Raw genomic sequence first — 16,808 nt, forward strand, 5'->3', positions numbered from 1 at the left:
GGGCCTGTCCCAGCAAGTGGCGCCCTGTCCTGGGGGAGACACAGCCTCCCGTCTCCCTGCCCCTGTACTGGATTCTTCAGCACTGACTCATCTTGACTTCTGCAAGGGATCAGTCAGCTGTCGCAGTCCCTTCAGTGCACTGGCAAATCTCACCAGTCACTGTAACGTGGCTTTTTGCCCGACCAAGACCAGCCTAGAAGGAGAGGTGCCCCAGAAATGGAGGAGCTGCCTCTCACTTCTGACCTGGCTGGGAGACCCACAACGGGCTTCCTGTCACTGAACCTCAGTTCCTTTCACTCCAAAAGGGGATAAATAATCCCTTCCTCCAAATACTGGTGAGAATCTAATGAATATTTATGTAGAATGAGAACTGTAGGGATTGTTGATGTTTTATCACCGGAGGAGCTGGAGATTTTGCTGTCAGATAGAAACGAGATACAAGCTACATACAAGCCACTTCTTTAAAATTTTCCAGTAGCCACCTTTTAAAAAGGTGAAAAGAAACAGGTACAATTAATTTTAAAGGCCAGTGTGGTGGCTGATGCCTGCAGTTCCAGCACTTTAGGCGGCTGAGGTGGAAGGATTGTTTGACTCTAAAAGTGTCAGACCAGCCTGGGCAACACAGGGAGACCTCGTTTCTATAAAAATTAAGTTAAATTAAAAAGTTAGCTGGGCATGGTGGTGCATGCCTGTAGTCTTGGCTACTCAGGAGGCTGAGGTGGGAGGATCACTTGAGCCACAGAGATTGAAGCTGCAGTGAGCTGAGATCGAGCCACTGTTTCCCAATCTGGGAAACAGAGTGAGACCTTGTTTCAAATAAAAAAAACCAAGGATTTAATTTTAATAATATAGTTTATTTAGTCCAATAGATCCAAAATATCATCATTTCAAAATATAAGCAATCTAAAAATCATTAGTAAGATATTTAGATTCTTTCTGTAGTAAGTCTTTGAAATATAGTGTATAGTATATATTCATAGCACATCTCAAATGTGAATTTTCACTGGCAATACTTGATCTGTGTTTAGATTTCATAAAACTTTCAGTTGAAAATGTAGGTTTATACGCCCAAGTTACTCCAAACAAATTTTGTAGCAACATAATTGGGTGTCAGCGTTTAATGCTTTAGTTTGTTTGTTTGTTTGTTTGAGACGGAGTCTCGCTCTGTTGCCCAGGCTGAAGTGCACTGGTGTGATCTCAGCTCACTGTAACCTCCACCTCCCAGGTTCAAGAAATTCTCATCCCTCAGCATTCCTGAGTGGCTGGGATTACAGGCATGCACCACCACATCTGGCTGTTTTTGTATTTTTAGTAGAGACAGGGTTTCACCATGCTGGCCAGGCTGGTCTTGAACTCCTGGCCTCAAGTGATCCACCCACCTCGGCCTCCCAAAGTGCTGGGATTACAGGTGTAAGTCACTGTGCCGGACTTAAATTTAATTTTAAATTAATTAAAGTTAAATAATATTAAGAATTCAGTTCCTCAGTCATAGTAGCCACATTTCAAGTGTTCAGTAGCCGTATGTGGAGGCCACAGTGTTAGTCCCATATTAGAGGTGGGGAAACTGAGGTTCAGGGAAAGAGCGGGACTTGTCCAGGGGCACATGTAGACTCAGGCATCGGGGTGCAGGCAATCTGTACCAGGGTCCTACCCGAGCCAGTGTTCCGTCTGAGGGCCACAGAGTGGTCTGCCTGGTGCTTTCCTTTGGGACAGCGTCATCTTTTCTGGCATCATAACTGATGCCGCGTTGTGTCTTTAGAGCAGATATCTCTCCCTTGTGCTGAATCAAAGCCAACCGCCCCGTAATTTTCATGTGCTGGCTACCCTGGAGAATATGGCTGGCCCTGCCCCAGAACAACTGCAGAAATCTGTAGACAGGAACCAAGCCCTCTGGGTTGGTCCAGATGTTTCCTTGTTCCTCTAGGACCTCCTCTTCCTGTCCCTCTTCCATCGCAATTAGTCAGTGCCTCTTCTTAAAGTACAATACCTGTTCCCAAATGGGACATCACCTCCTCCATTCTACATCTGGTGCCTCTGTTAACGCAACCAGAGGGATTACATCAAAGCAGCTCTGTAGTGCTTACCAAGAGCATAGACATTCTTTCCAGCTCCCTTGGGGCTTGCAGTCAAGAAGTCCTTTCCAGGCTAGAAACACTGCCAGCCCCACTCCCTCCCTCTTGACCGAGTATGGCCCAGGATTTATTCTCTCTCTTCTCTTTCTGTGTCTGTCTGTTACTGTCACATGCACACTTGCACACACTCACTCATCCTTGCTGTGCAGTTTCTCTGACAACTGTGGATACAAAGCTGAATTTGCCCCCCAGGGCAGGGCAGACCAGGCCAGGCCAGAGCATCTCTTTGAGAAGCCCCATGGGTTAAGGGCACAGTGGTCTGTCAGAGGGAATGGCCTGGGGACCCCAAGGGAAGTGGGAGAAGGCAGGTGACCTTCCCAGCACTATTCCCTACTATGAGGAGGCATCTTCAGCCCATTCCCTGAGAGGCGGGCCCTGTTCCAGGGACATGGCCGCAGGAATTGTACCCAAGTGACACCCAACAGCTCAGAGATAGGGAAGAACTTATAAATCCTCTCCTGCCACCTCGTGTCATCAATAGGCACCATGAGCCAGGGAGTGGGAAGGGCCGCAGGCATGGAGCCAGACATAGCTGGGATTGAATCAGGGCCTGCGCAGCACAGCTGGGACCCTGGGCAGAAGTCACTGTGTCTTTGGGAACTTGGCTGCGTCAACTGGAAGTGGGTCTCATTGGGGTCTCACGTTCAGGGTCGTTGGGAGGGTAGATTGCAATTGGCACTGGAGGGAGCTCCGTGCAGAACGCTGCTCCCTGTAGGACAGCCCGGGATGCCTAACGGTCACTATGACAACAGCGAAGCCAGCAACTGCCAAAGCCACACCCAGCATCCACACCTGCACTGACCACGGGCCAGGCCTCGCTGTGAGCATGTTCTCGCATCGCCAAGTCGAATCCTTAAGTTCTGTGACACCATCCCCACTACACAGCAGAGGTTGCTGAGCCCAGGAAGTTAGGTCACGCTCAAGGTCACACGGATACTGAGTGGCAGAATTGGTTTGGAACCCGCCGTCTGCCTCCGGAGCCGACAGTCCGGCCGCCTCGTGGATCCGCCTTGATTTCCTCTCTTCTCTCATCTTTCTCTTGCTGTTTCCCCCTTCTCCCTTCAGGGTCCCGAAGGAAAATCAGGGAAGCAAGGCGAGAAGGGCCGCAGTGGAGCCAAGGTAGGTGCCCCCTCCTGCCTTGATGGGCCACGTCTTTCCCCCACATCCCTCCCCTTCCCAGCCCCTCCGTCCTGCTGGGCCCAGTGACAGCTTGTCTCTCTTCCTCTTGCAGGGCGCCAAGGGCTACCAAGGACAGCTGGGTGAGATGGGCGTCCCTGGAGACCCCGGACCCCCTGGCACCCCAGGCCCTAAAGGGTCCCGGGGCAGCCTGGGACCAACGGTGAGGACTCTCTGGCTGGAGTGGGGGAGTCATGCATGGAATAGAGGGGACCGAGGGCAGGAAAGGGGAACACCAGGCTTCCCCGCGCTGGTATCACCTACCCCTGCTATTAATGGAACACCCGGTGCTCACTGTCCCAGCCACCTCTCTGAATCATGAATCCCTTTGGTAACCTGCAGAAAGCTGCAGCTGTGCCTCCAGAACAGTATACACCACACTGAATATTCCTGCTATTTGAAGGGGTGTGTGAGTCCCCTATAGCCCTCTCTGGACCCAAATTAATAAGCCTTGTTATTAGCATTAGGGGAGAAAGGACCAGATTCTTAGGACCGTTTTTATCAAATGAGGAGACTTCCCACTGGAAATAGATTCAGAAAGAACAGGGCGATGCTGCTGCAGGTCCTTGGATGACTCCGAGGGTGTCCCACGGCATTGCTGGGCTGCCCTGAAGGAAGGGGCCCAGAGGGGTTTGATACCTGCAGGAGAGGAAGACCCCAAGGGGAAGCGAGGGAGGGAGGCTGGAGAGGGTGGCAGAGCAGCTCTGAGCTGGCTGAGTGGAAGAATAAGCAACCAGCTGGTTAGTGGCATTTGCTCGTTTCCGTGGTGTAAGGGCTTCCTCCATGGCTGATTTCAAGCCACCGACACGGAAGGCAGAGTGGGAGGAGTTACACAGAGTGGGAGGAGTTACACAGAGTGGGAGGAGTTACACAGAGTGGGAGGAGTTACACAGAGTGGGAGGAGTTACACAGCAGCCCTCCCTTCAGCAGTGTTTCCACCGATGAGCACAGATGCAGTAGACCAGAATCACCTCGTTAGTGTAGGTAGGAGGAAAATGTAGTCAAACGGCTAGGAGGAGATGAGGTTTGAATATCCTCTATCTTTGTTTTAATACAATTAACTTAATTGAAGTCCATAAAATTTGTTAATAACGGCTCTCTTTCACTGGCTTGTAAAAGTCCTGAAAATTTAGCAATCGGCTGTCTTGAACCCCTGGAGCCAGGAGAAGGAGGGCTGGGGCGGTATGGGGAGCTCCAGGGAGGAGCAGTGATATCACTGGCTTTCCGCCTTGTTCACACACCTTGGTTATGGGTAGCGTGGATATGCCAGGCTGCTGGGCAGAGCAGGGCTGGAGCCTGTCGGGGAGACTGCCTGTGTCCCCACTGTGAGAGCCATGCTCCATACCAACGAGGGTTTCCTCCTCTTGTAGGGTGCTCCAGGACGCATGGGGGCCCAAGGAGAACCGGGACTGGCTGGTTATGATGTAAGCAGATATCACCTCCCCTCAGCCCCCGACTCTTCCCTGCAGGCGGGGACACAGGCCCATGCCAGCCTCTGCCCACCACCTCCCAGGGTCACTGAAGATGTGGGGTCTCACCTGCCCCGGGGAGTCCCAGGCCCAGAGCTGTGGTGGGGGTAGAAGATCATGGATGGGATAGGTGTGGTTGGGATGAGCCACCCTGAGCCCTCCTGAGAATTTGCTGCCCAGGGTGGGCGCTCTGCATGCCTTAGCTGCTGTCTGGGGAAGGGACCATTTTTGCATCCATGCTGGCACCTTCTTGGACATGGCTGAGCCAAACCCAGGTTACACATCTGGGGAGATCAGGGCTCAGAGGGGTATGGTGTCTACTTAGAAGGGGAAACCATAGCTTGGGAGGATAAAGAGCATGCACGAGGCCTGACAGCATCAGTGTGGATGTGAGATCCTCAGCCTGGTCTCTGCAGCTCTAGACATAACTAGAGATACAGCAGGGAGGGGAGGAGAGGGAGAGGAAACCAGGAGAGACGGGAGGCCTGGAGGGGTGCTTCGAGGAGCCCCAGGGTGTCTGCACCTGCAGGCCTAGCCAAGGCCTGGGAGGTCTGTTGAGGCCAGCATTTTGCCCCTATCCCTGGTCCTGGCTCGGAGGACAAAGCTGGCTCTCCCGAGATAACCCTCCCAGGTCTGCTCCAGGGTGGGGCGGGCAGGGCCCCCGACCATCCAAACTGGAATACCCCTTTGGGGCATGTCTGGAACCAGCATGGCATATCTGGAAGGCCAGGACCCACAGAGGCACAGACTCAGAGCCACACAGCCCGCTGGGGCAGAGCTGGGACCCAGTTTCGCAGCCCGGTGTCCCCGTCTCAGAGTCCGAGTCCTTTGTCCTTCCTGAGTTCTCATTCTCGCTTCCCTCCTTCTTGTTTTCCTGTAGGGACACAAGGGCCTCGTGGGACCCCTCGGACCTCCTGGGCCAAAAGGTGAAAAGGTGGGTGTTTGCTCTGGGGGAAACAGCTGCACCCGTGTCTGAGGCTGAGGTCAGCTTCAGGGCCAGCAGGAGAAAGCTCCTAGGGTACCTATGGCTGGAGAAGCCTGTGAGGGCTTGCCCCCTGCAGCAGCCGAGGCTGGTGTCACTGCCACCGCACCCAGCAGGCAGGAGCCATCAGATCCATGCTCAGCACTGTGTGCTGGGTGTCACCTTTGCATCCAGCACTGGAACGAAAACATGCACTCCCTGCTCTCACGGGGCGTACAGTCGAGAAGCAGAAATGGACATCAATCTTGTGATGACTAAAGCGGACTCCATCGTCTGTGTGGACATGCGAATTGAAGCCTTGCCCGTGAATGAGATCACCCAGCGAGAGTGGGGAGAGGCTGCCGAGCAGGAGAGGGCTTAGGACGGAGAGCGAGGAACCCCAGTGGTTAGTGGTCAAGGAAGAAGCCACCGAGGCAGAGGGCAAGGCGCGTTCATTCCCCACCCCTTGGCTCCATATTCGGTAGAGGAGACGAATTGCTGGAAGGGTCCTCGCTGATCCCTGGACCCTCCGCCGCCATGCCATTGGGGATTGTGGAGGGCTGGGAGTACCAGAAGCTCCAAGGTACTGGTGCTGTGCCACGTCCAAGGCGAAACAGAGCTGGCGCCAGAAGCCACGTGTCTGAGTCCTACCTTCCTCGCCTGAGTCCTCGGTCCTTCCTCCTCCGCCCCTCCCCTGCTGGCTCGGCTGGAGCACTACTCCCCTCAGCCCCTGCCTCCCCAGCACTCCTTTTGCTGAGTCAGCTCCCCACTGACTCAATCCCGCTGTCGGTGACTCACACTGGCCCAGCGTGCTGCCCGGCCGACCCCTTCCTCCTGCTGGAGGCGGACAGCTCAGCCATCAGAGTGGGCATCCACCCCAGCAGATTCCACAGGAAGCCACAGAAGGTGCCACTCAGTACCCCAGGTCCCTCCTGGGCCCTCGCAGCCTGCCAGGGCTGGCACAGAAAGGGTTAACACAGACTCAGAAACAAGGAAGCCTGTGGTGTCCCAAGGCCTGCACTCAGGCCATCTGCAGCTCTAGAAGCAGTCCCTACGGCTGCCGAGGATGAGATCTAATAACCAAATCTGCCCTAAGGCTGCAGGGGCCTTGTAGGGGGATGATCCCCAGGATTCCCTGAGCCTTGATTGCCTCATCAAGTGGTGGGGTCCTTGGGAACAAGAGGCCAAGGTGGAGGACATCACATGTATGACAGCCAGATGTCTTTTCTGCTTAGGAGGCATTACTAGATCAGTTCATTCCTCCAGCTCCACAGCAGTGTTTATGGAGGACTTAGCATGTTCCAGGCCCTGAGCTAGAGGGTGGCAACGATACGCTTAGCAGTCTCAAATATAGAGCTGGTCCCAGGAAGGAACAGCCACCCACAAGCTGGACGGTGCTGGGAAGGCGAGAGCAGGGTCCTGGGGAGACCCACCAAGCACACGCCCACATGGAGACCTCTTTCCCTGCCACTCCTCCTGCCATTCTCACCACAGCCTCAGTGTGGAGCTATCATTGTTCTACAAGATGGTGGAGAAACTGAGTCCCCATGAGGCTCAGAGACTAGGCCAGGATCTGTAGTAAGAGGGTGGCGGGGCCAGGATTTAGACTCCATCTGTCTGATGCCAGACCCTACTACCCAACCAAAAGCAGACCCAAGACAAGGAACCGAGATGCTCTTGAACTTGAACCTCCCACCCCCACTCACCATGGGGGTAAGTTCATGACAAAGCTGGTGGCCAGAGAGAGGGGATGAGATTCTGGGACTTGGACAGGGCAGAGACAGTGTCCTACCAGATTCTGGCAGTAAAAAATGCATCCCCAACTACATCTGCCTTGCGGGGTATCAGTACAGCTGGCTTTGGGCGCGGATCACCCCCTGATGCCGGAGTGGACTTGGCTAAGACCTTCCTTCCTCTCGGTTTCCCATCTTTAAGTGTGGACAGTAGTCCCAGCGGCACGGGTTGCTGCACAGATCGGATGAAACCTCATGAAGTGCCTGGCACGTGGAACTCGCTAGGTCGACACAGGCAGACCCCTTCCCCAAAGCCCCGAAGTCCAGCTGCCTCCGCCCACAGTGGGACCTGAACACTGGGTCAAAGACCCATAGAGAGCAGGCAGGCAGGAGAAGGAATCCCCACTCCCTGGGCCACCCCTCCGGGTGCAGCTGGTTCTAGGCCTCAGGCCAAGACCCTGCCAGCCTTCAGCCTCCACCCACAGGAATCACAGAGGCCCCAGGCTGGTGGCTGATCACCGCCAGCCTTCAGAACTGACTCTAGCCAGGGATGTGCCCCACCCCAGGGACGGTTTGCCTGTGCCCGGCCTCTTCTGGCTCCTTTCGGTCCCTCTGGACAAAGGGGCTCAGGGGTGCCTGGCTTGAGCCCTGTGCCCAGGAGAGTGACACCTTTTCTGGGGCTGGAGTCTTCTGAGCCCTGAGATTTTGCCATTTGCTGTTTCACTTACACCTTCCTTACAGTTGAAAGGTGGCATCTACACCTGTCCTGTGAGGGGACCAGGGCCTGGGGTGGCTATGGCATGAGGACCTCAGCCCTAAGCTCTGCCCCGCCTCCCCGCCCCCGGCTCTGGCCATGTCCATGTGACACAGTCTCACTGCCACTATTGTTAACCGGCTACGGCAATTTTAACGCCATCTGCTGAGCCTCTACTCCGCGAGCGGCTGCCTGCTGAGGGCTTCCTGCGCCTTTCTTCCCCAAGTCCTCTGAATAGCACCGGGAGGTGCCCCCCTCCTGCTCTGCACACAGGAACCTGTCTCATGGACACGGCCCCTGTGCTGACCAGCTGCCAAGTGCCACCTGGAGGTTAGGAGGTTCGTCCTCAAGCTGCTTCCTCCCAGCAAGGATCAGAGACGGGGACTCTCAGATTGAGGGTGAAGAACTCTCAGCAGGTCCCATTGTCTCTTCAGGCCTCAGTGTCCTTATCTGCAAATTGGGATAATAACCACATCTGCTTCATGGCGCTGCGGGGCAGATTTCACGAGTCTGCCTGGGTCTGGCCTGGAGCAGTGCCCATGCATGCCAGCTGCTGGAGTTGGTGTTACTCCCTGCCGGGCTTGGAGCCTCATGCCATGGAGTCCTCACCACTTCTTGATGGGCGTCACACTCTGTCCCCTTCACTCCACCCCTCTGCTCCCCTATTCCCCAGCCGAGGAGAGGAGCTCAGAGACAGGAATGGGCATGTTGCAGGACCACATGGCTGGTCCTTTGCAAACCAGGATGTGGACCCAGCTGTCTGAGCTCCCTGACTTCCTGCAGAATCCTACAGCTCAAGGGCATCGGGATGGGCCGTGCCCAGCAGCATGGAGGGTACAAAGCACTGCTCTGGGTTCCACAGTCCTGGTTCCACACCACCATAGGTCTAGCTCAGACACCCGTCCCCTCCCCTCTCTAGTTTGTGTCCGCATCTGTAACTCTAAGAAGGCTGGACTTCTCTGACGAAGCCCTTTCTGTCTGAAATTCCCCACATTCCCCAGGAGCAGGCGGTTTGTCCTAAAGCTGGTTCTGTGTCCACAGGGGGAGCAGGGCGAGGACGGCAAGGCTGAGGGGCCCCCTGGGCCACCTGGAGATCCGGTAAGCCTCTGCTCACCTGGGCCATGTGCCGTCCTAGGTGGAACCTGATCCTCCCGCTGCACGGAGAGGGGTGGGCTGATCAGGGGCCAGGGCTGGCGTCCTCTGCACCTGGTGGCCCAAATTTTGCTGCTGTCTTTGTCATTCAGGGCCCTGTGGGCGATCGAGGAGACCGTGGGGAACCCGGGGACCCTGGATACCCAGTAAGTATTGGAGCCCCTACCTGCTGGCAAGATCAGGCATGACGGGGAGAGGGGCGATGACATGAGTCTAGAAAGAACAAGAACTTTCCAGGCTTCTGTGCTGCCCCCAGTGCCTGAGGATCGGCCCCCCTCACCTGTCTCTCTCTGGCTTCCAGGGACAGGAGGGTGTGCAGGGCCTCCGTGGAAAGCCAGGCCAGCAGGGCCAACCCGTGAGTGCTGCTTCCCATCCTATCCCTGCCTCCTGCCCTGAGTGGGGTGGAGCAGTGGGAATGAAAGAACTGGGCCCTTTAAAGCTTAAAGGGACCCTCCCTGCAGAAGGGTCTAGGGTAGCCATTTCTGTTTCTCATGCCCTGACCCTGGGGAGACCCCCCCAGAACCTGCACCCCCAAACCCCTCCCCACCCCTCCCCCTCCAGGCGGAGACTGGCCACCCTCCCCGGGAGAGAATCCTGGGGCTGCCTTGCGTCATCTCACCTTGGTTTGCAGGGGCATCCGGGACCCCGGGGACGGCCGGGACCCAAAGGATCGAAAGGCGCAGAGGTAAGAGGCCCGGGGCTTCAGCAGGGGAGACTGAGTCCCGGGCAGGGGGAAAGCCTGACCCAGGGTCATACAGCAACCCAAACGCAGGCTGCAGAGGCTGCGAGGCAGGGCAGGGAGGGGTGGCCCGCCAGGAGCTGAGGGAGCAGGCTGCTTCTGGCCATGACCCCATGTCCCTTCAAACAGCCTGAGCCAGGAGGGACGATCAGCCCCATTTCACGGGGCTCCAGGAGGGGAGCCACCTGCCTGAGGCCAGCCAAAGTGACTTGAACCCAGGGCAGTGTAGCGCCAAGGCTGGCCTCTCTCTCCCGTCACACTCTAGAGAGAAAACTGGGAGGAGTCAGTGAAGGGGGTCTGGAGGAAGAGGAGGCGGAGACAGGGTGTTCAAGGAGGAGCCATTCCTGTCCCTGGCCCAGGACCCCTGCATTCCCCCAGTGCCCAGGCTGGGCCAGTGCTCTCTTAATGCCCTTCCCTCCCCCGGGTACACCCCCCACCCGCACTCCTCAGGGGTATGTGGTCCCTAAATGATCAGATGGACCCATGGCTTCTGACTCCTCCCAGGAAATTGCCAATGCCTGTGAGGTGACACCAGGGCCCAGAGCAGGCTCAGTGACAACCCTGGGCATTCTAGGCTGGCCCTGGACCCAGGCTTCCAGGCCAGTGTGCTTGGGCACATCTGTGGCCTCACATGCTCACTCAGGGGCCCAGGATCCTCTCAGTCCCTCTTTCCAGAGCTCCTAGGGTCCTGACCCTCCACCAGGCAGCCTTCATCATGTGGCCCTTCATTTTTCAGGGACCAAAGGGAAAGCAAGGCAAGGCAGGGGCCCCAGGCCGGAGGGGTGTCCAGGTGAGTGCCTGTAGCTGCTGTTTCCACCAGCCTCCCTGCTCGTCCACACACCCCCCCACCGCCCTCCACGCTGCCCCCAACACCGAATGTCCTCACCAGCTTTTTATGTACCCCCAGGGCCTGCAGGGGCTGCCGGGGCCCCGGGGCGTGGTGGGAAGACAGGGCCCTGAGGGCATCGCTGGACCAGATGGGCTTCCTGGCAGGGACGGGCAAGCGGGACAGCAGGTGAGTGGGGCTTGCGTTAACAGATGGTGGATCCAGATGGTGGATCCATTTGGGACCAGGTGTGGGGGAACTTCCCCAGGCCATGGGCCAGGGGAGCCCGTTTAGAAACTTGGATATGTAGAACCAACACATCCAGAAGTTTCCTTGGGGTGGGCAACCATCTGATCCCCTGGCACCTGGAATTGTGGACCTTTGACTGTCTCTCCTGGATGCCAGCACCTGGAAATTCCTTCCATTCCTCCCGTAACTGGTGGATAGAGTTCCTATCTTGCCCCTTCCCCGCTCACAGTCCTCAGCTCCTCCTGTCCTCCTGGTCCAGTCTTGTCACACACATGTCCGTCCATCTGACCATTCTGGAGTGTGACTCCTTCCTCCCACTACACCCAAGGTTCACCCAGGCGTTAAGCCATCTGCTTTTTTGGCTATTTCCTGAAACACGAGAGACCCACCTTTGCCTGCTTTCTTAACAGGGGGAGCAGGGAGACGATGGGGACCCTGGTCCCATGGGCCCTGCCGGGAAGAGAGGAAATCCAGGTGTGGCTGGCTTGCCTGGAGCACAGGGGCCCCCAGGATTCAAGGTCAGATACTTCTTAATCCACTTACATGCCCCGCCCTTCCTGCTTGATGCAGACTCTAGTGGTTCCGACTCTTCAAGCACCCATGTCCCAAAGCCTGCGTGAAAACAGAGTCCACATTGTTGACCTTTCTCGGGGGTCCTGCCCCAAGCTTGAACCAGACTTAAAAGGTTAATTCATCCAGGGAGCTGGAAATACCACCCCTACCAGGCCCTTGAAACCTTCAAGAGGTTTTTGAACTGTCCACGGGCGCCCTCTCGTGGACATTTATGGAACAACAGCTGTTGCTTGCAGCCAGGATCCCCAAGGCATCCTTAGAAAACTTCCCAGAGCAGCGTGGGAGGAGGGGGCCACCTTGAATCCGCCAGAACCAAGGGATGGACACTGAAGGGGAGATGTAGACGGATGCTTCAGATGTGGTCCTTGCCCTCCCTGAGCTCAGGGTTTCATTGGGGAAAGGTTGGAACCCTCTGAGACACAGGAGGCAGAGGGAGAGATGGCCTTGACCCAGGGAAGATTTGAATGAGAAGAGAAGGGGAAAAGGTGGCCATGCGGTGACTCAGGGCTGTACTCCAGCACTTTGGGAAGCCGAGGGGGGCGAATCACTTGAGGTCAGGAGTTCAAGACCATCCTGGCCAATATGGGGAAACCCTGCCGCTACGAAAAATACAAAAATTAGCCAGGCATGGTGGTGGGCACCTGTAGTCCCAGCTACTCAGGGGGCTGAGGCAGGAGAATCACTTGAAACAGGGAGGCGGAGGTTGCAGTGAGTCGAGATTACGCCACTGCTCTCCAGCCTGGGTGACAGAGTGAGACTCCGTCTAAAAATAAATAAAAAAATAAATAATAAGGGGAGGAGGCATTCTAGGGGTGTGAGCTGAGGTTTGGAGGAGTGGCATGCTGTGGGGACAAACAGTAGGAGAGGAATTGCAGGAGAGGAGCGAGGAAGGCAGGGCCGGGCATGCTGTGGGAGGGAAAGATACCTTCCTTTCTGGGAGGTGAAAGGCTTGCCACCAGCCCCCACCAGGCCACTGTTCTGATTCTCCTAGGCCCCTTCTCCCTCCCCCTCCCCTAGGCCCCCTTCCCTGCTTTGACTGGTAATTTTGATGTGTTTCTTTAAGGGTGAGAGTGGGTTACCTGGACAGCTGGGTCCCCACGGCAAGCGAGGGACCGAGGGCAGAACGGGACTCCCTGGAAACCAGGGGGAGCCTGGGTCCAAAGGCCAGCCGGTGAGTGAGGCCCAGAGAATGCACGTGCCCACGCACTCACACCTACACGCACAAACACATGCACAGTCGTACGCACACACAAACACACTGACCCAGAAGCCATCTCCTTGCTCTGTGACAAGGGCTAACATCTGGGTACAGGATACCATTCTGCCACCCCTGAGCCAGGTGGTAGGGGAGGCTGAGGAAAGAGATCCGAGCGGTCCCTTCAGAAGGGGGAGAGAGTACTCATAATCAGAAGGTGGGCTCTGCTGACTCCCAGTCCAGTGCTCATTCTGTACCTCACCGCCTTTCCTCCTCGTCCCAGAGGCTACATTCAACTTACCCCAGCCTAGAAAAAGAAGGAAGAATGAACGGAGAATAAACAGGGCACATAGGAAACACATACCAAACAGTTTTAATACCTCAGTTAAAAACTGAGATTGTCAGAGTAGGTGAAAAAGCAAGACCCAACTATATCCACTGCTACAAGAAATCCACTTTCAATATCAAGATGTAAGTAGGTTAAAGATAAAGGTAGAAAAAGGCATACTGTGCTAACATTCATCTTAAACAGCTGGAGTAGCTATTTTAATACCGGACAAAATGGATTTCAGAACAAAGACTACTAACAGTAATAAAGGTCATTTCATAATGACAAGGAAGTCAACTTATCAAAATTGCATGAGAATCATAAATGTTTGTGCACCTAATAATAGATCTTCAAAATAATCAGGCAAAAACTACAAGGAGAAATAGACAAATTCACAATTATAGTCAAGGATTTTAATATATTTCTCTCCTAATGGGTAGAACAGAAGTAGATAGAAGATCAGTACGGATGTCTTGAACTGACAACGTGATCTAATTGACATTTATAGAACACTGCACCCAACATCAGCAAGATACACTTTCGTTACAAGTACATTCAGAACATTTGCCAAGACAGACCATATTTTGAACCTGAAGACCAGTACATAAATTTTATTAATAAAATATTTTAGTAATATGAATAATATAAATATTAAATAATGTATTTATTTAATAGTATAAATAATATTTTATCAATTCATCCTTTAACAAATTTAAAAGGATTCAAATCACACAAAGAATGTTCTCTTACCATAATGAAATTAAATTTTAAATAAATAACAGAGAGATCTGAAAAATCTGCAAACATTTGGAAACTAAGTAACCCCAAATGTCTAAATGACTCATGGGTCAAAGAAGAAATCAAAAGGGAAGGTAGCATTTTGAATTGAATGAAAGTAAAAAGCAGCATATAAAAATCAGTGAAATGCTGCTGTTGATGTAATATTTAGGGAGATCTTTATAGTAATACCTTCTGTATTAGAAAAGAAGAAAGGTCTCAAATAAATGGTCTCAGATTCCATCTTAAGAAATTGGGGGTTGGGGCTGGAGAAGGCAAATTTAAAACAAAGTAAGCAGAAGGAAGGAAATAATGAAGATAAAAATAAACAAACCAAAAAAAATGGAAAATCAAAAGTTTTTTGAAATCTGTAAAACTGAAAAACCTCTTGCCAGACTAATCAGGAAACAAAAAACAAAAAACAAAAAAAAAAAAAGAGAGAGAGAGAGAGAATCCACAAGTTACTAGTATCAGGGATAGGGGAGCAATGTCACTACAGATATGACAGAAATTAAAAGGATAATAAGAGAATGATAACTTTATGCCAATAAATTTAAAGACCTAGATGAAATGGACAAATTCCTTGAAAGACAAAACGATCAAAGGTCACTCAAGAAGAGACTGATAACCTAAATAGCCTTGTATCTATTAAAAGAGTTTGAATCTGCAGTTAAAGAGCTTCCCACAAAGCAAACTCTGGGCCTAGATGGCTTCACTGGTCAGTGCTACTAAACATTACAAAAGAAATAATACCAACTCTACATAGATTCTTCCAGAACATTGAAGAGAAGAATGGTTACCACAACTCTTTCCTTGAGGCTGATATTACCCTGATGTCAAAAGCCAGACAGACATTATGAGAAAAGGAAATTACAGACTAATATGCCTTTTTTTTGACATAGATACTTATTTATTTGCATAAAGTTTCCACACATGCCATTTAAAAACTTCAGTGGTTTTTAAAAAAATAAGCCCTTAACAGCTCTAAGACACATGCCTCATAAATATAGCTACCACAATTCTCATTAAAATTTTAGCTAGATGAACCTAAGAATATATAAGTAGGATAATACATCAAGACCAAGTGGGGTTTATCTTAGGAATGAGAAGATGGTATAACATTTGAAAATCAATCAATATAATTCACTATATTAACAAACTCAAAAAGAAAACCCATTTGATCACCTCAGTAGTTGCAGGAAAAGCATTAACAAAAATCTAACTCTGCTTCTGATAAAAACTCAACAAACTAGGTGGAGAAGTTCCTCAACTTGATAAAGTACATCCATGGAAAACCTAGTCAACATCATACTTAATAGTGATTGACTGAATGCTTTTTTTCAAGGAGCAGATCAGAAACAAGTCAAGGATATCTGTTCTCACCACTTCTATTCAACATTGTACTGGCAATTCTAGCCAGTGCAATAAGGCAAGAAAAATAAATAAGAGACATTAATATCAAAAAGGAAGAATTAAAACTTTTTAATTTCATTTTAAGAAACGATTGTCTATGTAGAAGATCCATTGGCATCTACAATAAAGCTACTTGAATAAGTGAGTTTAACAAGATCGTAGGACACCAGATCAATATGAACAAATGTGATCGTATATACTAGTCAGTATGCATAAATGAATTGCATTTCTATACACTAATCAATGTACAGCAATGAATTGCATTTCTATACACTAGCAACAAGCAATTAGAAATGGAAATCTAAAAAGCAATACTATTTATAATAGCATAAAATACTTAGATACATTGACATTAGGTGTGTAACATATATACACTGAAAACTATAGAACACTGGTAAAAGAAATTGAGGAAGACTTAAATAAATGGGAGATATATACTGTGCGCATGTGTTAAAAGACTCAATATGTCAAATTTCTTCAAATTAGTCTATAGATTCAGCACAATTCCAACTAAATCTCAGCAGGTTTTCATGTAGAAAATGACAAGCTGATCCTAATGTACATATGAAATATAAAGGACCTAGAATCACTGAAACAACATTGAAAGAGAAGAGCAAAGTCGGCGGGCTAATGGCACCTGATTTCAAGACTTATTACAACTCTTCAGTCATCAAGAAATTGTGGTAGTGCCATAAATACGAACAGATCAAAGGAGCAGAATAAAAGGTCCAGAAATATACCACACATATATGGACAACTGATTTTTAACAAAAGTGTGAAGACAATTCAGCAAATACAAAATAGTCTTACCTAACACGTAGTTCCAGACACGTGATGCCTCATGACGTGTACAGAAATTAACTCAACCTGGATCATACACCTACATGTAAAACCGAAAATGAAAACGCTTCTACAACATAGAAGGACATCTTCAAGAACTTGGATAAAACAGAGATTCTTAGATATGATACCAAAAGCATGACCCATAAAATAAAATGTGATAAATCAGATTTCATCAACATTTAAAACTTTTACTCTTCAAAGGACACTATTAAGAGAATGAAAAGACAAGCCACATACTGGGATAAAATATTTCTAAATCATATATCTGATTAAGGATTTGTATCCAGAACCTATAAAGAGCTCTTAAAACTCAATAATAAAAGTAAACAGCCCAGTTTTTAAAAATGGGCAGAAGATTTGAATAGACACTTCAAAGAAAATATACCGATAGCAAATAAGCACATGAGAAAAAGATTAAGATCATTAGTCATTAGACAAATGCTCATTAAAATTTTAATCACAATAAGATGCTACTGCACACCTATTGG

General features: G+C 51.1%; 1 protein-coding gene across 4 annotated transcripts in view; it reads left to right on the top strand.

Annotated features, from left to right (window-relative positions):
• COL27A1 (collagen type XXVII alpha 1 chain) overlaps positions 1–16,808 on the top strand; it is a 158,496-nt gene that overhangs the window by 124,964 nt on the left and 16,724 nt on the right. For all 4 annotated transcript variants that reach the window (XM_010335912.3, XM_039474992.2, XM_074395216.1 and 1 more), the window contains 12 exons: positions 3,198–3,251; positions 3,364–3,471; positions 4,679–4,732; positions 5,658–5,711; positions 9,267–9,323; positions 9,470–9,523; positions 9,679–9,732; positions 10,009–10,062; positions 10,853–10,906; positions 11,024–11,131; positions 11,602–11,709; positions 12,828–12,935. In XM_010335912.3, the coding sequence (XP_010334214.1) occupies positions 3,198–3,251; positions 3,364–3,471; positions 4,679–4,732; positions 5,658–5,711; positions 9,267–9,323; positions 9,470–9,523; positions 9,679–9,732; positions 10,009–10,062; positions 10,853–10,906; positions 11,024–11,131; positions 11,602–11,709; positions 12,828–12,935 (867 nt within the window). The remainder of the gene's footprint in view (positions 1–3,197; positions 3,252–3,363; positions 3,472–4,678; positions 4,733–5,657; positions 5,712–9,266; positions 9,324–9,469; positions 9,524–9,678; positions 9,733–10,008; positions 10,063–10,852; positions 10,907–11,023; positions 11,132–11,601; positions 11,710–12,827; positions 12,936–16,808) is intronic.

The sequence above is a fragment of the Saimiri boliviensis genome, chromosome 2, assembly GCF_048565385.1.
Source record: "Saimiri boliviensis isolate mSaiBol1 chromosome 2, mSaiBol1.pri, whole genome shotgun sequence".
Taxonomy (NCBI): Eukaryota; Metazoa; Chordata; class Mammalia; order Primates; family Cebidae; genus Saimiri; species Saimiri boliviensis.